The sequence below is a fragment of the Plectropomus leopardus genome, chromosome 20 (genome assembly GCF_026936395.1).
Source record: "Plectropomus leopardus strain MGB_pleo_1.0 chromosome 20, ASM2693639v1, whole genome shotgun sequence".
Classification (NCBI taxonomy): domain Eukaryota; kingdom Metazoa; phylum Chordata; class Actinopteri; order Perciformes; family Serranidae; genus Plectropomus; species Plectropomus leopardus.
In genome coordinates, this window is record NC_142195.1 from 24,660,770 (window position 1) to 24,687,782 (window position 27,013).

The 27,013-nt window shown below is 39.1% G+C and overlaps 1 protein-coding gene across 1 annotated transcript in view; it reads right to left on the reverse strand.

Moving 5' to 3' along the window:
- The window catches only part of LOC121960103 (uncharacterized), a 107,212-nt gene that overhangs the window by 62,347 nt on the left and 17,852 nt on the right, over nucleotides 1–27,013 (reverse strand). The window contains exons 2-6 of the mRNA XM_088071173.1: nucleotides 14,410–14,557; nucleotides 14,045–14,203; nucleotides 12,881–13,073; nucleotides 8,283–8,417; nucleotides 7,835–7,915 (exon numbers count right to left, since the gene is read on the reverse strand). Coding sequence (XP_087927299.1) covers nucleotides 7,835–7,915; nucleotides 8,283–8,417; nucleotides 12,881–13,073; nucleotides 14,045–14,203; nucleotides 14,410–14,557 — 716 coding nt within the window. The remainder of the gene's footprint in view (nucleotides 1–7,834; nucleotides 7,916–8,282; nucleotides 8,418–12,880; nucleotides 13,074–14,044; nucleotides 14,204–14,409; nucleotides 14,558–27,013) is intronic.

The window sequence follows — 27,013 nt, forward strand, 5'->3', positions numbered from 1 at the left end:
CAGTTTTTCATAAAATGCTCTGCTTGTTTACCCAGCTGTCCACTCAAAGTTTAGGGGGGCCAGAACAAATAACCCAAAAGACCAACTGTCAGTACACACAGACTGACAGGTCCGTTCTCTCTTCCTATGTGCTTCAGCCTTCCTTTTACCTAGAGCAAGTACATACGATAAGTGAAGTGAAAAAACGTTGTGCCACCAAAGAAAACTCAGATTGCCAGACCATCACAGGGCGGACATGAAAGCCTCATTCCCACTGCACAAAAAAAAAACCAAACCAAAAACGCTAACACCTGCTAACATCTGGCTTTTAAATGCAATGGGAAGGTGTACAATTGCCATTCACACCTGGGTGAAATGATTCTGCGAAAGACATGGGTATTTATCACCTCCAGCTCCGATTGGAGCACACAACACCTGTGTGATGGTGCTAATTTCAGCTCCTTAACAAGCAAGTGCAATGATGTGCCATCAATAGTTAGCATCTGTCTGCTCCTAAGCCGGCAAAAACACTGACCTAAATTAGTCTGCACCGAGTTTGACAGAGAGACTGAATAAGTAAGACATATATAAAGAGAAGTAACCAAAAGTTTTCAAAGATTTCTGTTACTACTGCTATATACCATTTAACTGTTCTGCTGCCTGTCTGTGACATCAAACGGACACACCCACAAAACAACCCTGACACACACACACACACACACACACAAAAGAAAGGCAGACGTATGCTGCAGCACCATGTTCACAGGCAATAAGAATGTAGTCTGTCACGTTCATTAAGCAGGTTTACCCTTGTTTGAAAAACCTGTGTGATTAACTTTGGTGGGAAAGGGGTAATAGAGATAACCATTCATACTCACATTCACACTTACGGCCAATTTAGAGCCACAAGTTAACCTAAACTTGATGTCTTTGGACTGTTAGGGGAAGCTGGAGGACCCACAGGAAACAAACGGTGACACAAAGTGAACATGCCAACTCCACACAGAGAGGCCCCAGCCAGCCAGCAGCTTTAATGGAACCAATTTGGCAAAATGTAAACAAATATAGGCTTAACCCTTAGAGACCACATATCAGACACACCTGTAACACACTCTGCACAAAAAAAGATTTTCAATATACTAAAGGCTAAGTGGATTATTATTTTTTTGATTATCACAGCCTGGAATATGTCACTGATTTAAAGTCACATTGATTGTGACAGTGCACAAAGTGAAAATCTATGTATTTTCTCCACATGTAAAATATGGTAAAAATGGCATCATTAGATGTAAAATAGTAAAAATTGTAAGTTCCAAGGCAAAAGTCCAGAATGACACCCAGAAATATTACAATGCATGTTTAATGCTTTGATGGCTGTGGGTTCAAAAACTGCAGTTTGAATGGGTTTGGTGCATTTTGCACTTGACAGTATGAATATAACAGTTTTGTTTACACAGTGTATTTTAGACTTATTGTAGGAGCTGGGTTGGGAATTCCAAGATTGAACAAAAATTTGCAATCAAGCCAAAATTTTTGAACACAGCCAAAAATATCAAAAAATGAAGAATGAACAGTGCGTAAAATGTGCCAAATAGTCCCTAAGGGTTAACATACTAGAAACTGCTCTTAAGCACTTGCATTTGAAAAGTTCTTTTCTTATTATTATCATCATCACCATCATCACCTCTATTCACACACCAATGCACTCTGACATCACAGGACTGTATAAATAAACAAAAAAACTGCATTTCTCCTACAGTACCAGATGGTGCCTGACTATCTTTCAGCACCATCATTAAGGTAACATTACATTACCACAATATCATCAACACTGCTTTAATGATTCACTTTTTTTCTCCCTGATATGATCATAAAGCCTGACACCCACTAATCACAGAGCTCTGCAAACACAGTCTGAGAGTGCTGAGAGAAGTGTAACTATCCTTTCAGCAGACCCATCATCTCGGGGCCAAACCCAGCAGGATTTACATTCTGCATGCTGGCAGAGCACCGTACAAATCACAAATAAAAACTGAAGACCTGTCGTGTTTCACTCATCTGCTGCTGGGCCTTACTGGAGCTTCTTGGCTGGCTACAGCAGATATTTAAAGACATCTTGAGTGTGGAGTTGAAGAGGTCTGTCAGCACATCTACCTGCTTCCTCCTCTCTTTGTTGCTAGGAAACCTAGCAGATTTGTCTGTGTTAAGTAACCTTGTTCTCCAACAAGACAACATTTAGAGAAGGACAAGAGCAGAATAAGTGAACTGTATCTAGATCCATGAAGGAATGTGACGTTTGCTGGCATGAAGACATGTTATTTTTGGCCAAAAATGTGAACATGACAGGATTGTAACGTACAGACAATTTGATTCTTTGCTGCTTTGACAGTTAAGGAATGATATCAGTTTTTTTATCCACACACCAGTGCGCAATTTGTACTGGTTCAGCTCACCTGACAAGCAGATAATACGGAGTTCAGTGATGACAAACATAATGACACACCCGAGGGATCAGCTTATATCCGCCTTACTTTTTGGATGAGAGGTGAACGCAGGCTAACCTTTCGTTTCGATTCTCTCTACATCCCAGGTGGATGACTATGAACTGGCACAGGCTTCTGCTTTAGCCAGCTGATGCCAAATATGCAGTGTGGCCAGAAAGTGAGATAAAAAGAGTCATAGACAGAAAACAAAGGGAGCAAGAGAGAATAGAGTACCAGCTACAAGCAGTCCGAAAAGACTGTTGACAACATGGGCAGCGCTTTGAGGACTGTAGTATAACGTTTTGGCTCAGACTTGTGGCTCGATAAAGTGGAAGATGAGGGCAAATTCAACAGGTAAATGGCTGAATTCAGAGGGAGAGATAGCTGTGTTATCAGTGCAGTCAACCCTCTATGGTATGCATTATGATGCCGATTGGTAAAGAAATGTTTGTAATGTTTTTTTCTGTCATAAGAGATAAAGTGGATATAATTTAAAGTCATTTTAAAAAAAAAAATTGTTTTTGGTGTAAACTTTTGGTTAGGCTACCTTAAAGCAACATTGTGCCATGATAGCAAAAAAAAAAAGAAAGAAAAAAATGGTGAAATTTTAAAATCTTAATAAAATTATTTACAATACTGTATGGGAAATATTCAAATTTATTTGTCTTATCAAAGTTATCAACATAATAAGTACTGCAACATAATTGAGAATGTGCTGTGAGTTTCCGCTTAGTATTTCTGTAGTTCAATCACTTCTAACTTCTGAGGAGTCATAAAAAATCTTAAAGACCAGTAAGAATAAAAGACATCCCTAATGCTTCTCCAGTCAAAATTTTTGTATAAACAATGCATCAGATAATTACACGTAATGTGAAAGATGTTGCATGCAGTGATGAGAGAATTATCACCAAACTCTGCTCTCTACTTATAGTAAATTATGTCTTCTTGAATGTGTATCACAGACATATTTTTATACTTTTTCTTTGGAATGTATTGCTCTCAATTTATTTAATGTTTTTATGTTCCTACAATAAAGTTTTCGTTATTCGTAAAATAAAGTACCTGGAAACTTCCACAATTCCACAAAACATCCACTAATTATCAAGAAAAAATGGAAAAATAGCTCAAAATCCATTTAATATCTTCAAGACCATTAAAAGTCAATATCATATATTGTGTTCTAAAGTATTTCTTGTATGGATAAATAAATACAGTCTTAACTTTTTGGGAAAACATACTGCATTACTTTCAGAAACAAAAAAACTTGGGATATGTGTACTTTGACTTTTTAATATTGGCCAATGTCCCAATGCTAACATGGAGGGCAGATCAAGATGTTTTGACTTTACTTTTAGGGAGCTGTGATGTTGTCCTCTTTATACACAGTCTATGGTTTAAGGTGAACATCAGGAATGTTGTCTGTTCATTGTAAGTAAATTCTTTCAGTTGTGGGTAATTTCTTTTTTAAGCAGCCTTAGAAAAGGTTAAACAGCACTCAACCAAAAATTTAAGCTTTGCTAGAACATGAAAATTCCACCCACGTTAAAGTCATTTTATAATCAACTCTTGCCAAACTTTACAAAGAATACTTCATACATGGACCCTGGTGGATTGGAAAAGTGGAAAAGTGTCAAGATGATGGATCATTTTTTTCCACCTCTTTGTTTTTGTCTCAGCTTGCCAGTAAAAAGCCATTGTTTGACAAGTTTTATGAAAGAGGCCTCTCTAGAGACTCAAGTGGAAACACTTGGTTGTGATAGGATATGGAACGAGGAGTATTATGACCACGGGCGTGTGTGTGTCTACCTCCTTCTCTCTCTGACAGATGCAGCTTTAGGGATGGAGTGGAAGCAGTATTATAACTATTTATAAAACTTAAAGCCCTCAAACAAACTGGATTCACTCCTGCGGTGAAAAAACAATCAAACACAAGCTCTGTCATGCTCTATCTGTCCCCGCCTTTCTGACACACAGGCATACTGCATATGCAAGGAAATCCACATTTTTACACACACAAGACACAAGACACAAGACTACTATAAAGTAATTCTGACTAATGCAGGATATGTATATCAGTGTTCAAAGTCATCAGCATACTCTGAAGTTCATAGCCATGGCTTTTGAATTACATGTTTAGCTAAGGTCCCTGACCTGCAGGAGTGTTTAATATCTTAGTGCACACTAGAGGAGCAGTACATTAACTGGGCGAGTGCCATGTCTCTAAAGAGAGCACCTGTCAAGGGAGTCCGTGGCCCCAGACAGGACATGCATCAGAGTCAGGAAACCCCAACACCGTGGCCCCGCAGTCAGAAATGTCACGCTTCAAAGCGGACAGCAGCAGACCTTAGCACAGGAGAAATAGATCTTGTTAATGTAGGAGCCTTGTTTTATTTCTTTTCTTTCAAATGTGCAGATTCTGAGGAGAGCCAGAGACAGGGCGGCTACAGCTCCACAGGTCTGGTCTGGGAGGATGTAATGAGAAACAGGCTGCAGGGAAACAAGGGCTTCAGCCAAAATCACTCCTTCAGACACCATTTCTTATATGATTAGCTGCAATTAAAGCTATACTTCAGCCCTCACTGACCATTTGTGCATCAATTACTCACACTGTGTTATGCTGAATTTGTGAAGAAAAAGTTGCATCTGGTGAAAAAAGAAATCCAGAAACAGAGAAAGTTCTTGATGAATTTGAGTCATCGGGGTTTGCAAAACTAACAATGTTTGCAAAGTCTCACACAACTTGTGCAGTATGATCCAAGTATCATTTTACCAGTCGTATGCTCAGTGCTTCACAGACAGTCCTTTCTGACAGGAAAAAAAGAAAAAAAAAAGGAATTTTACTTCATTGAATATGAAAGCTGCTAGTCTAGCACTGCCTTGATCACTTTGTTTGTTTGTGCTATTTTGTAACTTTGGTGAATTTACCTAACCCCTTTTAAAACAAGTCATACAATAGCACAAACAAAATAACTGACTTCAGCAGTGGTAGACCTGCAGCTCCTTTGTTCAGTGAGGTAAAAATACTTTTTAGTCAAGGCAGTCTGGCTTAAAGAGAGCATAGATAGGTTTCACTTTAAGTTCAGTTGTCGGAAAAGGCTGTTTGGGAAGTACTGAGCATATGACTGGATAATTGACACTTGAATGGTACTGCAGGTTTTAAATGTTTTTAATGTTTTGATATAGTTTTGCTGTTGTTAAATGCCAATGGATTTTTTTTTCCATTTATGGATTCTTGGTTCATTGGAGGTATGCAAGAAAAACTACATTTTCTTCAAGAATTCAGTTTAACATGGGCTGAGTTATACAAATAGTCATTTGGGAGGTGAAGTATTCCTTTAACACTCTTTATGACCCACTGATTTTTTCATTAATTAATTAGTCATTTAGTCTAAACAATCTCAGAATATGCACCTAGGATAAATCTCTTCAAATTGCTTGTTTTTTTCTGGCCAGCAGTCCAAAAGCCAAACTTATTTAATTGATTATAATATAGGCTAAATAAAGCAGCAAACATTCACATTTCAGAAGCCAAAAACAGTGTAGGACATTTTTTACTTACACTTGATACAACTACCAAAACATATGTGTACGGTAAATATTTAGTTGGAACCTGCAACCGGTTAGCTTGGCTCATCTTAGAATAAAGACAGGCAGAGGAGACAGGGAAAAACAGCTGTTTGCACAGACAGAGACAAAGACACAGGGACAGACAGACACACAGCCAGAGGAGACAGATTCAGACACAATAAAAAAAACAGAAAAATAGAAGCAGATGAACAGAGAGAGAAGGATAATGAGAAAGAGATGCAGCCAGCTGAGGGAGATTTCACTAACTATTACGATGGATCTGGTGCAGCTTGTTTCTGCAAACATTCTCTACAACTCAAAACAGCGGGAGCGGCCTTCGTCGTCTACATCATCACAAAGGCATCTCAATGCCATCCTGATGCAGAGACTCTGTGCCTGGTGGAGCTGGCACGGCAGAGTACGCTGCTCTGCTGCGTTCAACATTCAGGACACTACTGTACACGGTAAAGAGAACCAGATCCTGGCTGATTGTTTCAGGTATTTTGCATGGACATGAAAATGTAAATTAAAACCAGCTTTGCTTTTCCTTCCTTTCCAAACATACGATCTTTGCTTTGTTTCCATCATAAACATGCTGATTCCAGAAACACTTTTTATTCTGGAAGCGCCAATGTAAACAACTGTATGCATTTAAGGAAGTGTGTTTAGTTTGGTCTCAGGGATCAAACTACACTGTGTGTGTAGTCATAACAAAACAGGTTTCTAAATGTAAAGGGCAGCTTATTGGGGATTTAGATGTACTAATCAGTCAAAAATATTTTTCATTATCAACATAAGTTTAACATACTGACTGAAATCTTATCAATATCTAGCTTACTATATATATTTTCTTTTCAGACAGCATTTTTGGGACAAATATTTAACACTGGGGGATCAATCTTAGGTGGTAATCTGACACCCTACAAACTTAATGTCAAACAACATCCAATATATGAAAGTCTTCTTGATTAAGAAAATTAAGAAACTACAAAAGACAGTGATGATCACTATAGATTACAGGTTTTCTTGCAGAGAAAACAGCTCAAAAAGATATGGTTATAGAACACAGAATGAAGAAAAGGGGAGAAAATACAGATGTACTGACTCATACACTGCAAATAATTGACCTAAAAAGTACAATTACAAAGTGGTTGAGTTGCAAAAGTTAAAATCCATTATTGGTTTTGGTTGCTTTTTCAGAAAATGCATTAACTTAGTGTTCATATAAATGACACCTAAAAATTCCCTGATTGTTTTTTTTTTTTTTTTTTTAAATAAAAACCATAAGAAACGTGACCTCGCTATAATTACTCAAACACATTGAGCTTCAGCGCCCAGATGAACCCTTTTCCAGGCCACAACTAAGACAAGTGAGCAGACACAGACTGATGGACCAGAGGACACACAGGTCAGACACACACACACACACATATGCAAAGTTGCCTCGTGAACCAAGGACGAGAGGTGGGACGACTGGTTGGTGCCTCTGACGCCCGAGGCTCTGGACCGCAGCACTAATTAATGACAGACACTGGACTGGTGCTTTTACAGACAAAGACTGATGAAGCCAGTGAAACCAGAGCAGCAGTTGGTATACATGACTGTAGTTGCCTGCCTGTCCACAGCTGGACCTAATTACCATGACGACTGGTCAGCTGCCCACACTCTCCAACTACAACTCCAGGGCACAGCTGTGAAACCAGACAATTGCGTGTTTTTTTAAATTGTTTTTTTACACCTACATAAAAAGCGAATTTTCAGGACAGCTTTACAGAGCCCTGAAGGCACCAAAACATCCGACTTACTCTTCTGCCAAAGCTCCCAAATTGCTCGTCCTCAGGATCCCCCAGCAGATCCTCCAGGTCATTTGAGGACAGCAGAATATTCTGTGTGGAAACAGAATTTCTAAATTTAAAAACCACAATCAAAGACAGTTCAGACCTAAAGTGATTATTAACCAAACACCCAGAGTTAAATTCACCAGACTGCATCAAAACCACAGGAGTCAGTGCAGTTTTTATTTAAAATCCTCTGATGATCTTTTATCATGATTCACTGTGTACAACAGGTTCCGCTGTTAAAGTTATAACTGCAGGAGTCTGAATGTCTGGAGCACCTGGCTTCACCTTAAACACCTCAGTGACATGTCAGAGCCGCAATGTTTACATAAGTCAAAGAGTTAATTTCACTTGCAAAAATGGCATGAATTTTCCTGATCTCTCTTTTTTTCCTTTCCCATACATCTCTCCTCACCTCCAGGGAGTTGTCTGTGCGTGGGGAGCGCGGAGGCTTGGGCGCGACCTCGCCGCAGCGAGGTGGATGGTGGCTGCAGTGCTGCTTTGCGGCCTCTGGGTCGCCCATCAGGAAGGTCAGCTGTCGGAGATGACCCTACAGAGACGGAAACATCAGTCAAACACAAATCCTTCATGCAGAAAAGAGAAAAAATCTGAAGGTCTCTTTATGTGCAGCTACATTTTGGAGATTACAAGAAACTTGAGAGTCTGAACACATATTAAGGATTTGCGCATTTTCAACATTTTGCTCTGCACCAGATTTGTTCTTTTGGATCTTTAAAAATAGAGTATACTTTTTTATTTTAAATACTTTCAAGATTATTCTGTACCAATCTTCCAAAGTAGTTGGTACTGGATTTAGCCACTTTTATGTGACTGGTTTTGGTGATTTCAATGTCCAACTAAACAAATATATTTAGATTAAAACAAGACTAAATCTGGCTGAAGGGTGAAGGTATACAACGACTGGAACAAACTATCTGTGCAAGCATCACATGTGCATTGCAGAACCTCTTGTTTTTTTGCACCCGTGTTTACAGGTTAGAGCAGCCCCACTGGCCTGCGCAAGCAGTGCTGCTCAAGTGCAGCACATCAGGAGAACAGGAGTCTCTCCAATTTTTTCTCCACAGTGCGTGCAGTTTCAGGAAAATATTCAGTGAATGTTGTGTTTTCAATGTGTTTTGATCATACTGGCATCATACCACCTTTCACTACAATTTCAACGTCTGTATCTGTCACAGACATGAAATATTTAAATGTTTACATTTAACTCAACACCTCCTGTTTCTTTTCAAAATAAAAGCCCTCTGACAAGGTTTGTACGAACAGATTTCCTACATTAGCTATCACAAGGTTGCTCATACTGAGATATTTGCAAGACCGTGTTGTTAACATTCTCCATCTTCATCTTGCATGGTGCTGGTAGTAATCATTTCTTTCTAAGTTTTTGATTGCTGAGAATGGTTTTCTGAGACCTCTATGATAGTTAATTGAATATTTTGAGGTTTTAGACCAGCAATCAGTCAAAATAAACAAATTGAAGATGTCACCTTGAGCTATGGAAACTACAGATGAATATTTTTAACTGTCTTTTGACATTTACATTTACAGACCAACATTACTTTAGAAAACTACAAACATACTGAGTCAAAATGAACCTTTAGAGAAAACACTGTCAGATAAATCTGTGTACATATTCTGTGTATGCACTGTACATGTTTTCATGCATGTCATGCACACAATAAATACACAGAATGGGAGAATAAGACTTGACATGTGCACTTACACATAAGGAGGTTACTGAAGGTTGTGTATTTCAGTGCAGTTCCCAGGGTTACTTTACACTAATTTACTAGTGATACTGACATCAGGCAAGACATGACAAACAAAGGATCAGGAGATATTTAAAAACCTTTGTCCTCAGGCTGTGTTTATAAAAATGTGACAGTGTGTGTGTGTGTGTGTGTGTGTGTGTGTGTGTGTGCGCGTGTGCGTGTGTGTGTGTGTGTGTGTGCGTGCGTGTGTGTGTGCAGTTTGAATTTCCTTGGGAAACCACACATGGTTTTAAAATCAATTCTATCTGTACTATTAAAATACAAATATTTCATTGTTACGCCAAATTTAAGACTGCTGATGCGTATCATTCTGGTGATACGCACAAAAAGAGCCCATTAGGGAGAAATGAAATCTCATTTCAACAAGCTGTTTGAGCTCACATTCTCATATCAAATCCCAAGACAAGAGGAAAGAGACATATACATTTCAAGGAACTCAATCTCAGCTGTTTTTATTAAATGCAGAAATACATTGTTGTGTATGAAAAGATACTATTTCAGAGATGTTTTCTGCATTAAAAAATGCAAAACCTCTGCCATAAATATTTCCATTATATCCTAAAAATAGAGGGGGCTTGAACTACACATATGTCTGCCAAACATAGACATCTGCTGCATGTTTTCATGTAGAAAAAGAATTTCTGCTAATTCTAAAGGTGATTAATCATGAGTTATGTAACGGACTTGACTGAGAATCAAACACAGATGCCCAAAACATGCAACCTGTGCTTATCTATAGCGATCACATTAATATGTACTGTATGTCTTTGTTCTTTAAAAGAATCCATTAAAAGGAAGCAAATGTGTCCCAGTCGTGCTGCAGGGGAGTAAATGACAGTAAGAGTGAGAGATAAAAGCTGAGTACAGTAATGTATGCTTTAGCGTAACCCAACACAAAATTTTGTCCAGAGACCACACTGTCACCACCTCTGAGTGTGGAAGTACTTCATCCTTGGAGCTCAGTAAAAAGTTGTCACCAGGGGAAACAAGGCAACGGAGAATTCATTTTATCTGGTGCTAAGAACAAATCCAGATGCTACCTCTATAACTCCATTGTGATACAGTCACACTGTTTGTCCTGGTCCTCGGGCTTGTTATAACTGGGACAACATGTGCACAATGCAAAGCCAGGTGCATCATAAGCCTTCAAAATCAGTCTTTAATGTTAGAGTTTCAGTTTTTGCCCTTGGGATGAAAACCTAAAGGACCATACAAAGAAATGAATGCATGCTATTTCAATTAATTGGCACTTAACCTGCATTACTACACAACAGTAATGTAACTTTGGCAAGAATTAATGCAGATTTGGTGTTCTCTGTGACTGATTACACAGCTCAAAGACTTTCCCATGATTCAGAAATTAATGAAAACCAAAAGGTGCATGGAATGCACTAATAAAATGCAAACGTCTGAAACTTAACTCATTTGAAAATTGTCAGCAAAAATGTAAACTTCACATGATTTGCACTTAGGAGTTTACATGTTCTCCTTGTTGGTTTACTCCATAGCCCAAAGACACTCAGGTTGGCATAGGGTTGTGGATTGCAACCAACTAAAACTTCTCCCGGTGAGAATTTCATAAGTGTTCACTGCTCAGGGTTTTTTAAAATTTTTTATCAGGAACCAAATTATCTGCAGAGGTCTCCTCCTCTCCAAAATAAACTTTATAAGAATGAGATGGATGCAAAGTTACAGTGACCTTGACCTTTGGCTGCCAAATTCTAATCAGTTCATTGTTGAGTCCAGGTGGATGATGCCAAATCAGAAGAAATTCCCTCAAGATGTTCCTGAGATTTTGCTTTCATGAAAGTAAGATGGATGCGAGGTCACTGTGACCTTGACCTTTGACTACCAAAATCGTTCAGTTCCTTGAGCTGTTCTTTACATAATGTGTTCGCAATAATGAGACAGAAAAGGTCACAGTGACCTTGACCTTTCACCCATGATCATTCAAATCGAATCAATTCATTACTGAGTTAAAGTGGATGTTTTTGTCAAATTTTAAGAAATTCCCTCAAGGCTTTCTTGTAATATTGCTTTCACGAGAATGAGACAGACAGACAGACAATGCGAAAACATAATACCTCTGGCCTCGGCTACCACCAGTGAAAAGGCATAAAACAACTGAATAAAGTAGTTTCGCGTTTAAAAAAAAACTGTTTTTCTGTCACTGTTGCTGTGAAGAATCTGCTAACTACTGTAGCTAACATGAAAATGGGAATGGCTCTATCTAGAGCCAATGGTTTGTCTGTTCTTCTATAGAGGGCTACTGCGGAAACATAGTGGTGCAACATGGTGATCTCCGTGGATGAGGATCCGCTCCCTAAGTAGATATAAATCGCTCGTTCTAAGGTAACAGATGCACAACGATTCTTATTTTCAGGTGATTCCATGCTAAAAGATACATGTTTACTATATTATTAAATTTCTGCCAATATATCCCCCTAACTCTACACAACGGACCCTTAAAGTTAAGTGAAGTGAGATGTCTTCATGCTGGAGAACGGGGAGGGGGGTTTGAGGATGCTGAACTCATCCTCTATCCAAACATTCATCAGTGTTTCCCCTGTAATTTTATGTAACACTGGTGCTTGGGAGGTAATTGAGGTTGTGGTTAGAGCAGGTTGCAGCGATTTCTACGCATACTTTATAAAAACAAACACATGGTTTCTAAGCATTATGGGTTACATGTCTTTGTGTCTGTGATGAAAAGGGAATGGGGTGGGACAGGGCCACGGGGCTGGAATATCTACTTGTGTGTTCACTCCTCTGTGTGTGTGCCACAAGGATGAGCATGTCTTTTTGGGACTAAATTCAAATGAACAGGGCTATACACACATGTGGCTTATTACCAGGCAACAGTTGTTTTTAAATATCGTTTGGCTATTGCACAACCATCTGGTCATATAATGTGTCTTATTGCACACACATGCAATTCTAAAAGTAGAGATTTTAAATTCTAAAAAAGTGACCTCAGACCTCAAGTTCATTGTTAAGTCAGAGTGTGACCTGAGGTTAGTAGAATAAAACTTAATTCAGCCTCGAGGCATCTTGTAAATGTTTGGAGAGAAATGGGGAGACAAAAAAAATAAGTTATAGGGTGTGGGGTTGATGATTATAGGTGGGGTTGCTTTTGTGTGTTTCATATTTCTTTTTATGATCAGTGAGAAAATGAAAGTTGCAGAGTTTGACACACAAAATAAACTGGATAGAAGCCACTTACTTCAAAAGGAGTCTCAAATCCCTCAACAATGCCCCCGACCATGAGCAGCCCGTCGGTGCTGATCCCCATGCCGTGGTAAACCCACTCCACACTCTCCAGCAGAGAGCAGTCCACATACAGCGCCAGCCTCTTGGCAGAGACACTGACGGCCACATGGTGCCACTTTCCATCAGAGAGGCCGCTGACTGGGAACCTGACAGAGAGACACATGGGTTTTAATGTAATCACATGTCTTTGGTTTTGTTTGTCTGGAGATAAATGTCTGTATGAATTAATTTAGGAGATACGTTCAGTTCAGGTTTTGGCCCTCTGACTGTTCAAATACAGATGTGGGTAAAAGTTCAAACCCTTTTTATTTCTCTTAACTTGTGAAAACCTTACTTCACTGAATAGGAAGGTTTAGTTTCATTTTTAAAGTTTAGTCTTAAATTTATTGTTGGTAAATACGTTTCTTTTGTTTTTTTTCACATTTGCAATATGACTCCCCAAGATGTTCTCCTTTAATATACAAAATATTAATCAGTTAAGCAGTAATGTCGAAAAGAGCCATTACTGTCCTCTGGGCTTGAAACCCAACCTTACCTAGTAGGTGTTAGCCACAAACAGACATGCTGCTTTAAGACAAAAGCAAGGTAAAGAATAAAATCAACCATGTGCCAACAGTAAAAGATAACTGTAGACTCTGTATATGTCTATCTTTTGGCCCAGTTCTGTCTGCTGTCTTGTGGTGATGAATTGCTTCGAGCTCTGTGGTTCAGGAAAACCTGCCAAAAGACACCTAATAAATCATGTCACCAAAGAGACAGCCAGGCACAATTCACATGCAAACAAATACACACATGCTGCAAACAAATACACTTCCACAGGGTTCTCCTCTATCATACAGATGTACACTTCAGCCAAGAATCAGGAATGGGCATGAGTGGTCCTCAATTACCTGAGATGAATGTTGTAATTACTTTCTGACATCTGGATTTTTTGATATGGGGTAATGCATAAAAGTGCTTACTTATTATCTCTCTGGTGGATTTTAAGCAATTTTATCTAATAACTTATCAATAAAACTTTTATAAATCTGCAGAGGATGTTACAACACTACATACACAACTTGCACTTCATTTTTATTAATTTGGCTCTAAAAGGGAAAAAACAAAGTGTGCTCACTCGTAGTGTCGCTGCTGTGTTCCTATAAAGATAATGGCGTAAGCGCTGATCCGCAGCTGCAGCATTATGTGGTTGTCGGGGCTGAGCATGGTGAAGACGCTGCGTTCAACTCTCTGAGGACTCCGCAGCTGCACCAATAAACTGAACTCATCTGCGAACCTATACACAAACATAAACATAGACATGCATCATTGGGCTTTACATTTGCTACTTAAAACATAAAGAAACCACCACCAGTGAGACATCACATATTGAAATTGTAATTGAAAATACTTTTTAACCAGAAGTAAAGCTTTTCCATTTACATGCAGTAGTAATGCACTATTAATAAAGAATTAAAATAGGAGATGTAAATGAAAACATACCCATCGGTGAGGAGATACCAAAGAGAGAGAGCCAAGGTGGAGTACTGTCCAACCTGTAGGACTGGACACCTGCTGTCATCCACAGTCATGGAGGCGTTACTGCTGTTGGACACTTGAAGAGAAAGCTCCTGCAGAATGTTGACCTCATCTGTAGTGAAAAGGTTCACAAGAAAACACAGCTTAGGGTTTGAAAAAGTTTTTTACATATAAACATCATGCAGACGTTTAACATTAAACCAAACAAGCTCTTTTTTTTGAATGCCTGTATGTCTTTTTGTGTCATTCTGTGTCCTCTCTAATTTCTGAGGTTTTTGAGTGTCACTGAATGCAGCACAGGCAACTCAGCAGAATGAACAGTCAAGTTTTACTTTCAATGCACCTGATGTTTTGCTGCTCCATCTCTGCTCAGAGTACACTGTGCTCCTATAGTGTGGTGCTATAAATAACCAAACAGTATATATATTCCAATAGTGTTTCTACTGAATGGTCCAGCTCCAAAAAGAGAAAATCTATTGGTGGCGGTATATGTTTTAATCGTGGCAGGCTGCCACAAGTAAATGAATGTGTGGGAAAACCTGCAGTCCAAGTTTCAACTAAAGGATGTTAAAGAATTTGTGCTCCAAATTGTCTCTTTTGATAAAAGTGTACCTGTGTTACTGTATGTGATCTCTAGAGATGCACCGATTGCAAATTTCTTGGCTGATTCCAAATGCTAATTTTTTCAAAGTCTCACCTGCCAATTGCGATTTTGTCAGATTCCGATTTTCTAGAACTATAATTGACAGTATACACAAACACATTCAGAACTTTTCTTCAAAGCCACTGGAAACTTGAAATAATAAAAATTTAAGTATGATATCAAAGATGAGTGTCTCATAAAGCATCCACAAAATTGTGAGTGTAAAAAAATGTCCGTATATATTAGAAAATCTTGTTTAAAACCAGCAAATTTGGCTCAACTGATTTCTTAAGATTGCAGGGGTGCTGTTGGCTACATGAACCATTTTGTGGTCCATGCTTGTAAATTTGATCGAGCTATATTAGAGAATTACCTGCTTTTAACCAGCCATGGACGATCAAGTTGAAAATCATTCAACTACAGTCGTTCTGTGCATCTCTTGTGATCTAAACATGTTTTTTGCATTTGATTTAGCTGTATTTTTTGTTGAAAATGCACATGCAAAAATTTGTGGGGCACCAAATGATTTAAAAAAATTTCATTACAGAGAGCAAGTAAAGAAACAGAACTTAATCTTCAATCTATCTAATTAATGTTGTAGAAGCCTCATTAGAGTCATAATGAAAGGTTTCAATAACCTTTTGATTCACTGCCCTAAAATAAGCCCTAATGGGGGGAAATTTCAAAGCCACAGCGTGCAATGATATTATAGGCAGTAGTGTGCTTCAAGCATTGAGGCAGCAGTCTGGGGAAAACCCTTTCCTGTTTCAACATGACATTGCATCTGTAAACAAAGCCAGGTTCATTAAAAAAAGGACAGAGAGTCCTGACTTCAACCCCGTCTGACACCATTTGAATGAACTGGAACAACAACTGTGAGCCAGGCTCTATCATTCAACATTCAGTTTTACTTGAACATACACATGAATAGAAAAGAAAAAGAAAATCAAACAGTTTAAAAACTGTACAGGAGATGTTAGAAGCCTGCTTATGGAGATACCTCCCATATTAAATAACTATAATCATTCATAAAAACAAAAAGATATGAACAAAGATTGCATAATTAATCAAAATTTCAAGACTACACAGTACTACAAAGTTGATAATAAAGTGCAAATGATAAAGGTTTGTGTTTACTACATGAAATGCATTACAACTGAATTAATCAGGTGAGTCTTTGCAATTTATTGTCCTTTTCGCGTGTTTTGAAATAGAGATTGATTGCAGTGATGCAGCTGATTGTTTCAAAGAGATGGTCCTCTGTATTTCAATGAATATTGATTAAGAGAATCCCAAAAATACAGAAGATTAATGCAACATTAATGCTGGACCTCACTAATTCTTTTGTGTCTGAAAGTAAATCCCAGCAGCCAGTTTCTCGTGGAAAGCCTTTCCAGAAGAGTGGGGGCTGTTACAGAATCAGATTAATGCCCATGGTTTGGAAATTACATGTTCAACAATCAATAGAGGGTGTAATGTGTGGGTGTCCACATACTTATGGCCATTCTTTGTTCTACAACCTTTTTAAGATTAGGGGACCCAGACGGAAACCATCTGCAGCAACCAAACCAAATCATTCCTCTGCTGGCACTTAGGAAAAACCTGAACATGCTGTGAACAGACCACTGACGGCATTCCTGAAAAGCGGGAAACCACTTACGGGGCCACTGGCTTTTAAAGCTGCAAAGGGCAGCTACAAATTCCCTCCTATTTAAAGATTTTTTTTCCCCCCTTTGACGCGCTACAGTGCCAGACGTTGTACTGCCCACCCACTGGCTTTTTTTCACGTCATTAGAAGTACGTTAAAGGCGAGGCATTTATTTTTTACTCCATGCATGCAGGTAAAGTGCCATTCGTCATGTCCTGTCTGCAGGTGGGTTTTGTTGATTAACTCTGCACTTTAACAACTCCACCTGAGGATTATGAATAAAGCTCTTCATCATAATCGGAGAAAATGAGTCACCACTTAAAGACTGGTATTACTGATCCTACTTTAACCCTTTAACACCCGGATCAACATAAGTTTTCTTGTGCTGCTTTCAGACGCCTTTTACAAGGATTTTAAACCTCACACCTGAGAAAATCTGTTTAATAATGTTGAATACATGGGAAAAAATGTAATGAGCAACTTGGCAAGAAATTTCCTGCAAACTGCAATAAATTAGTAAAAGGTGACAAAAAAAAGACCTGAAAATTAGCTTGGGGAGATTATTAGATATCATCAAAACTAGGAGAAAAAGTCAAGGAATCCTTATTTATAATTATTGAAATTATATATTTGAAAATTATGCTAAAGGAAATAGATGGATATTTTTTAGCACTTTCTTCAAGTAATTTTCTTATAACTTTTCACTAATTTCTTGTTAATGTTGTGTTCTTTTTTGTCAGGTTGCTCACTTCCTTATTTCCTTGTTATTGAAAGAATCCAAGCCAATTTTCTCAGATTTTAAAGGGTTAACCTGGGAACTGACTGAGATCACTCTACCTAAATGTCAATGTCATTATGTAAGAGGCGGTGCCAAGGGCACTTAGGCAAACAAAGATTGTGCATTTCAGTAACATGTAAAAGAAATAAATCCATTTAACTAAAGACTTTTCATATTGGAGGGATTTACATGAGCAGCAGGGTGCCTGAAAATTACAATACGAGCTCTTCAACATAAATCTCTTCAATTTAACCACTACAAACATGTCTCAGGCTGTCTCAGGACTTTCTCCAAAGGATATACAAGATATATAGGACTTCTTAAGTAGATTAAACCCTCTTCCTTCATAAATGCAGCCATGTCTGTCAGCCCTTTAGAGACCTACTTGCTCTTTACACTCATCGTGACAGCAGTGTCAGACAAATCAAACACTCTGCTGCCCTGAGGAATGGCACTGAGCGAACAGATCTGGTGTCACACTAAAAATTCCAGCATACCAGCAGCCTTCAAGGAATCAGCAAAGATATATGGACGAGAGCCACTTAGAGGGAACAAATGATCTGAATAATGGTTTGTTTTGCACTTTTCACCTTAAGTTAACAGCCGCAAGGAATGTGAGGTCAAAAAGTCTGCTAATTGGGTAAACAAGACATCCGTTTTTGAGTTAGAAAAAGGGTCTCAGAGGCACAATAGCAAGTGGATGACATCTTTCACTCAGTTCAGGCCAGGAGGGATCCAGATGATGAACATGAACTCAGTTAATTCTGTTAAAATCTCAAGAATACCCTCTATATGAGATTGCCATTTCACTGCGCTGCATATGGGCACAATCACAAGTTTGTAAAGCAAGGATTTCCCTCATCTGCAGCAAGCAGAAAAGTGAGATCATCTATTATGTCAACAAAAAAAGTTGATTAAAAACTGTCATTAAAGCTTTTCCTCTTTTAATCTTAGAATCTAGTGCAACATGAAAGAAACAGCTCCTCTGAGATGTCAGCAGACACGTCACGTCTGCTGTCTCTTAAATTCACTTTGGGCTGAGAAGAAATGATGGAACTCTAAAGGGGAAGAGATGAAGCAGCAAATAACGTTTGCATGAAGGTATGAAGGTAGGTATGACTGGACAATTACTCTGTGTATCGGTTGTTTGATTTATTGAATATACTGGAGCTATCACCAAGAATAAAAGATGAAGGGATGCAAGTAAACACAAGACAATTCTGTGACTGATCAATAATAAGGTGAAAACAATGGCCTCAATGGTAGAAACATCTACATTACTTAGAACAGTCAAATATGTTCACAGTATTTTATAAATAATTGTAGTGGACCCTTTAAACCACAGCCAACACCATGGTATTTATACTACATTGATATTCAGCCACAACAGATCAATCATCAGAAATGTATGTTTGGATAGGCATCAGATGTCCATTCTGCACACTTAATAAGAAAATCTCCCATTTATCAGGCACACTATTACACAAGCACCTAACAATTTACAAATTGCACTGAACCATAATAACAACATTAACATCAATCACAGAATCCCCAAACTCCGCTGTCATACCGCAGAGTGTGTAGGATTGCTGATGCTACAATATCTAAATGAGCTGTAATTTATAGCCGGAGGAACTGGAAAATGTTCTCACACACTTACTGATCTAATGCTCCGATGGTCTTTATTAAGACCCATTTGTGCGGGAGTGTTCATGACAGAACATTTCATGTGCCAACGCTGTGCCCTCAAGGAAATCTTAGGAACATACTCATGTGCTTTTCTCCCAACACTGTAATCAAAGGATCAAGCCATTACGATGGGGACGGGGCGAAGGGAGGGGGGCTGCCAGTCATGCCTGTTTTGTTTCCTGCAGAAGTAAAACAGATGTTTGAATCCTGCATCAGAAGAAATGTGTGAACAGTAAAGACTTTCAGGGTTAGCTCAGTCTTTGGGTAAATAGGATAAATAGCAAAATTAGCCAGTAAGACAAACTTTTGTCTTTGTGTGCTGTCTGAAATATGTTCACTGTAACTCTGACTGTCAAGTGGATCATCTTAAAAATACGATGTCCTTTGCATTAGGCGAGCTAGTACTAAATAGTTTGTTAACTGAATTGAGTTAATTTAACTGAACTTGACAATTAGAATTTAACTAATCAATGGTAAAATATTTTGGTATCGGAAGCACCCTGGTTTCCATTGTAGTCTGTTTTTGGTCCAGGGAGTATCAACCAATCAAGTTTGAGTGCCGGGCAAAAAAAGTCTGTCTGGAGAGCAAAACTGGCTGAACGCTTTGGCAGAAATACAATCTGAGAACCCATTGGCTATCATCTGTTGAAGATTTAGTGTTTGTTTTTTTAGTATATCATTTGTGATGCTACATTGGTAACTACTGAACCACTATGCCACCTGGAAGGTCAGTATTTTTTTCTAAAAACACTTTTTTGGCATACCTTAAAGTTGCATTCAGAGTCCTAATGCATCCACATGTAACACTGTTTATGCAGAAAAAAACAGTGACGTTCCCCAAAGACTAAGATATCACTTTAAGTAGGGCTGTGTAAAAGCCATCAGACAAAGACATTAACAGAGCAGATATAGTGGATTCAGGAGAAGAGCACTGAAAACCACAAACACAGACAACAGCTGTTAATGATTTCTTTAAATACCCCCAGTCATTGTAAAGCATCTTGTCTTTTTTTGTAATCATGCCATGTTCTGATCCTTTCCATCCTTCTGACGAAGGAAAGTGATAATCTGTGTAACAAATGGAAGCCTTCATGATGATCCACTATTGTCATATGAAAGAATACAAAAGCCTCTAGAGAGCCATTGAGACAAATAGTAAAAAGGCCCCAGTAATTCTGTGTTTACTCTACTTCAATAGCTACTACAACTATTAATTGATAGAACTGCTTTGATTTACTTGCAGCTCAGTGGATGATGACAATCGATATCTGACAGTAAATAAAAGTCAGTTCTAGATAACGATAAGTTAACAACTTCTTCCTCATTGATGATAGTCCAAAAATGAACATGCTTGTACTTTAAACTCAATGCAGAGATAATTATCTGGGAAAAACTCGCTGACAGGATGCTCATATGTAACTCATCTATGATCTTTTTGAAAGCGGTTTTGTGTTTATGAGATACACATATGGTTCACATGCATTCTGCATTGCAATATGAAGATATATAAATTCCATCATCTACCATGATTTTGCGGCGTCACAGACAGCGACCAAGTGTCTACAGTCTTTAGTCTGACAGTTAAACGATTGTTGTCTGACCTAGTGTGTTATAGGCTCCAAGCTGGTCTAATTGTTTCCAAGGCATCAACAGACTTTTGAGTTTTCCCACATAAACAGCACAAATTTAATGGATAAGATCATTCAAATTTAGTCCTTCAACTGCACCAAGGGGATTGTTCTAATGTTTTCCATCTCCTGTCTTTTGTAGATCCTTCAATGGTTCATTTACATCTTCCACACCAAGGAGTCATAGCAAAGCAAGAAGGTGTAGGCTCCACTGCTACTTTGTTGGAACATGCCTTGTCATCTTTGGACTTACGCAAACATGCGTAGGTGTCTTTGTTCTTTTCTACCTTTGCAGATTTTCAATACAAGAAGTCAGGCAGTAGATCAAAAGCAGTTAAGCATAATTATGGTTGAGATGACTAACAGAAAATTATTGGTTGACTGATAAAACTAAAGAAGAGTGAAAATGCCGAACAATTAATCTACAAATGACCAGCAGAGTATTCCATAGTCTTGTATAGCCAGAGCCAAAGAGCTGTGTCAGCACCTAAAGGAATGTGTGGAGGTACACGTTATCACTCTGCTCTGGCTTGTTTGTATTTCTTTAGACCAATCACAATCGTCGTGGGCGGTGCTAAGCCCAGGATGGTGCCCTTGCAAAGTAGTGTCATGGGTCAAGTTGTTTAGGTGGAACATTTGCGCATTACTTGCCTAGATCCAGACCTTGAAACCTGCTCTGCCTGGTTGTTTCCTGTAGCAACAGGAATTTTGAAAATGGCAACACGCAGATAGCAGAAGGGGAGAATGCAGTTCTAAATAGCTAGCAGTAAGTCAGACTAATTACTCGATAACAAAAGAAAGTTTAACTAACTTATCCCCTTTCTATCATGCAAGGTCACACTTCAGCTCATCTGCCAGACTCTACAACCTACACCAACTCATGACACCATATTATGTGTCAATCTTGTTAATGAGCATTTTTGCAGTACGGTTCCCACCATATACAAGAAATGATGCGCATAACCTCAAAAATGGCAGGTCAGGTTTGGGTCCCATCCTTGCTCCATATCACACAGTAAATAAAAGAACATAATTACTTTGGGAAACACAACACAACCTGAAATTGAGGCTACAACTAATCTAGTTAGTGTTGCAGTGGTGCTATCAATTCGTGAGATCCAACGCTAAACTGTGTATCAATTCTGCGCTAGAGGCACCTCTGCTGGAAAAAGCGATACACCAAAACACAGCAGTATTCAGTAAACACATCTGAAGACAACCATACACACAGGTGTGAAGAGCTGTGAGGAGTTCAGTTACACCTGAACATCTGTATACTGTAAGCAACACAGACAGATATTGTATCTGTCTATATCTGACTATTGCAAACAGAACCTATATTCCCCAACAAAAAGCAACAGTAAGCGAGTACTCTGGCAATGCTGCTGCATTCTTTCTTGTTTTTGGATGATTCCTCTATAAAAGACTCTCCTTCATACACTGTAAACCATATAGCTGCCAGCTACACACAGCATCTGCCCAATCATTTCTCAGTAACCACAGCAAATAAATCATATACTGTACCCACCTAATTAGCCTCAAGAAAAGAATACTGCCTTACAATGCTGTCATGCGTTCTTTGATAAAAATGACTTTGACAGCATTGAAAAATGATTCATCGAAACAGTTCAGCAGACGGAGCAACTTAAAACCAGAAAGCATTTTACATAATAGTAAGAAAGTGAGCATGTTCTGCATTGAAAGACCTCAAATATTCAGATATTCTCATTCCAGAGGGCTGGTGCTTCAGTGTGAACATGAACACACTCCGAGCAAGATTTTCTTTGGAATCGACTTTGCGGGTGCAATATGCGAGTGAGGCCAAAAAAGAAGGCTATGCTCTTCGCCAGCACAGTCCACTTTCATAACTCCCAAAGCATCAGGTTTTGGGCACGCCTCTCTTGATTGTACTCATTTCTTTTGGCTCAGACATCAGTGGACCATGTAAGGAGCTTACAGACTTTAGGTCAGACTGTTACAGTAGGTACCAAAGCTCAGGTCCACCATGAACCAACAATGGAGCATGGCACAAGGCCAGAATAAAGCCAATCTACACTTCCTCTATTTTTATAATATACTAGGGTTGCAGTGATAATCGGACTTGGCTGAATCCCAGCTCTGAGTCGGCCCATGGCAGACAAATTAAAAGGAAGCAACTAGCAAGTGCCAGGTTCTCTCTTAGACAAAAGGATCAAAACACAAATGTAATCCATCAATCAGCAATCAATTATATCAAATCAGAATACACTTTAAACAAGTCACCATGTAAAATAAAAAATTAACAAATGACATTTTAGTTTTTTGTATGTTTGTTACAAGCCAGCAATGGTCGGTAGAAGATCCTAAGACAAGTCACAATCAATAGTTCCCATTTATTTTTATTAATTAAGTTACATACTTCTACTACTACATAGTTTATGAAAAGAAACATGGGGGAAACATACCTGCCTCCTTGAATAACAGCGCATCGGTCACATTAATGCAGTCTTCTCAAATATGTGGGTTATGCACAAATTACTGGATTATGATGACGACAAATTTTTGCACGACAAAAAACATAAACTGTGCATGAGAACAGCTTGTTTCTGGAAATATACACATCTTTTTAATAAGATCACCTTGCTCTGTTTTAATTAGGATAGTGAATTTAAATGTCAACTTCAGAATTAAAGAGTCTCATGGCGTGAAACAGAATATTCCATTGGGACTGTCCACACACTGTTCGTCCAGTGGGACCAGTAATAGTTATGGAGGAGAGGCAGTCAGTCAGCGAGGGTCAGACTTGGCATGCAGGGGTCACTGAGGGTCACTGATGGAGGGCAACACTGCCTGTTCTCCCACCTCTGACTGGTTCTTGTTCTCTATGGCACATTGACTTTGTGAGCCTATCAGTGGGGCCCGTTTCCTTCTTAAACACAGACAGGCACGTTTCTACTGTTTATACTTTATTCTACTCGATATGTACCATGACAGACCTCAAGGGAGACTGAGAGAACTAGGTCTAACTGAATGATATCATTGCTCTGACTATGCTGGATGTGTAAAAGGGTAACTATTTGTTAACACATAAGTGACATCTATACAAATCAGTGATGTCAGAAGTCTGTCAGCTTGTTGTCAAGAGCTTCTGCCCCACCGTCCTACAACGTGGACCCCAAAAACATGATAAGACGTCCTTCTTCCAATCTAAATCAAACTCCAACACTGCCTCCTGCTCTGGCTGACCTCCAGCAACCATAATCAGGGGAAGCGGAGCCGGCTGCCACACCGTCCTGCGGTGGGATCACATTACTCTAATAGTCTGAGACGGTCCAACAGATAGCTCAATTACTGTGCTGGTACAATTATTCTGGGCTCTGCTCTGGTAGACGGGGCAGCCCAAAGAGGCAGAAGATTAAAGACTTCCACCTGCCCTGGTGGAAAACGAGGGGGGAATCACCGGGCCAGATAAGTAGGAAATGAGAGATGGAAAGTTGGAGTGAACACAGGAAACATAAGAAACTCTGTGTTCCTAAACATCTCAATCCGTCAGTCATCAAGAAAGCTTTGAGTGATGAACACACCTACTGCCACACGAAGCTTTAAGTGAGCAGCACATTGTGAAATGCTCACAGATGCAGCACCTTAATGGAAATACCTTCTGTCAGTACAGCAGACCAAGAGATCCGATGTTGGGATATAATTTCAAGAGGTGTCCCTAACAGAGGATATAGTGAGCTTATATAAAATCTGTGTCTGTGTGAAGATGGGCTAAACTAATCCTGTAGCGCAGTGAGGACACAGAGGGAATCATAGGAACTAAATGGACATAACAGATATGCTGTTAGCTCGATGTAACAAGGCTCAGCAACTGCCTTACAGTTCCACAAGGACTACGTTTAGGAGGAGAGATGTTAGAAAGTGACTGCTGGAAGAACAGAATAGATTTGGACACACACTGAATACAGAGTTGTAACAGCAGCACGTAAAACACATCCAACGTGTACACTTCAATGCATTCTGCATAACTTCTGGAAACGGTACATTTTTATTCATTCTGCTTTACAGTTTACTACTCACACAGGCATAAATTTCTATTTTTATTTGCTTTCTAGGCTAAATAAATCTTAAAGCACCTCAGTGGATGGACGGTAAAGCCTGCAGCTCTGGTTTTCTGTCTCCATGTTTTCAGAGTGGATATCCACAGCGGCTAATCACTCAGTCCTGAAGGGTTGAGAGGGACATAAAAACTTCCTGTGTTGTTTCTCTCGCTTAACTGCTGTTGTAATCTCTTCAAAGAGGGCCTTAAGAACTCTGGAGCCGGTCATCAGCAAAGTAAATTAAACATTATGGTGGTATGCTTTAGAGGGGAGGAAGAGTCCCTGCGTGATGCTTAATGCTCAAAGCAGTATCACATCTGGAGGAGCCCATGACTTTTCCTCTCACGCCACCTTAAGATTACAATTTTCGCTTATTCAGTGAAATATCTCAATATTAAGTCGATAGATTTTCACAATATTTTGTACAGATAACAATTGATTCCAGCTAATGTATCCTTGTGGTTTTGATGATCTACTGACTTTTCATGCCACCCCATCGTCAGGTAAAAATCAGAATTTGCACTTTGGTTTCAGACTAAATACCTGAAAAACCAACAAAAGTCCCTTCAGCCAAAGCTATACCTTGGGTTCAGTGCTACTACTTGGAAAATGTTAATATACCAAATGGTAAACTAAGATGGTTAACATGATAAACACAAGTTTCCTACTTGAATTTATCTGTGGCAGCCCACCGTAATATCAACATCTGGCAGGACATTTTAATTTTCTATTTTTGCACCACACTCCTGGAGCGCAGAGCGCATGTCAGGGACAAAGGGAGCAGCAGAATGTCAATGATAGCAAAAAACTTAATTGTTAAATGCACTGGGCCTAAAAGTTTGTATTTACATGCCTCTACAGCAGCTCCTACACTCATCCATCGATCTGATAGGCTCTGCCCAAATCAACTGATCAATCATCCACTGTAAGGCTCAAATTCCAGAAGCTGCTGCTGATGAAAAAAACTACAATCATGAAGTGTTCTGCTGGCACTGCATCAAGCACCCATGGACCAAAAAATAAAAATAAGAGCAAGTTTACTGACAGTTAGTTCAAATCATCAGTGTCTGTGCAGCCTCACAGAGCTGTAATTCTTTTTATATGTGGTTTAGAGCACCACAAATAAAATTCCATTGACCTACATTGTACTGGGGTGGAGGTGGAAGTCTAGTATGGCTAGACAGCATTAGGGAAGGTTTAGGACTAGAGCTGTAAAAATGACTATGTAGAACAGCATTTAAGTATGACTGTGCAGATAATCTAAATATTTTTTGCTAACATATAAATGCAATTTTACAACAAAATGCATCCATGGTGAAAAAAAATTGCGCTTACGGACTTACTAAAGCCTTCAACACACAACAGCTTCCCGGAGACAATGCCAGAGATTCCCCTGGAAAACCTCCCCTTGGGGAGAGGAAACGGAGAAGAACACCAGTCAACACTTGTCCCGGTCTGCTGCTAAACCTGACTGCTGAAAAATTCATCAGAGGACACCAGAGGAAGTGGATGGAGAGATGAACATGCCCTTGGGTCAAACTCCCTGCTGCTTCTGCAGGAGTGAATAGCACTAATTATAAGGTTATGGCGCTGTAGAGCCTGGTGCCATTTCTGCATATCAGAACAATGAAGAGTTTGGTGTCACCGATGTCAAAATATACATCTATTTTTTTTTCTTTCTGCATTGCACAGGTAGTGAACTTGACATTAAACATCCAAATGAGATTGCCCAGAGAAGCGTAACAGTAGTTTCTCAGGTTTGGTAAATGACATGAGGGCAGAGGGCAGGAGAGAGCGAGGTGAGTCAGTCTGACTGTGGGGAATCCAGGTCATCCATCACCGGTTTGTTCCACTCCTCCCTAAGCGTGATGACCCTCAGGGGTTAAGGTCAAAGTTAGCGCGACTAAACTGAGAGGATTTTAGATTCCAAGAACCTCAAAAGTCATGATAGGTTAATATACGGCTGCATGACAGGTCCTCATCCTAAATTTTTAAGCCCAGTCCTGAAAGAATGTTTTGAAATTGTGTATTACATTTAGTCTGTTATCTATAGTGCTTCTTTTCTCAATGAACTGTATATGGGTTTTTATTCTGATTACATAT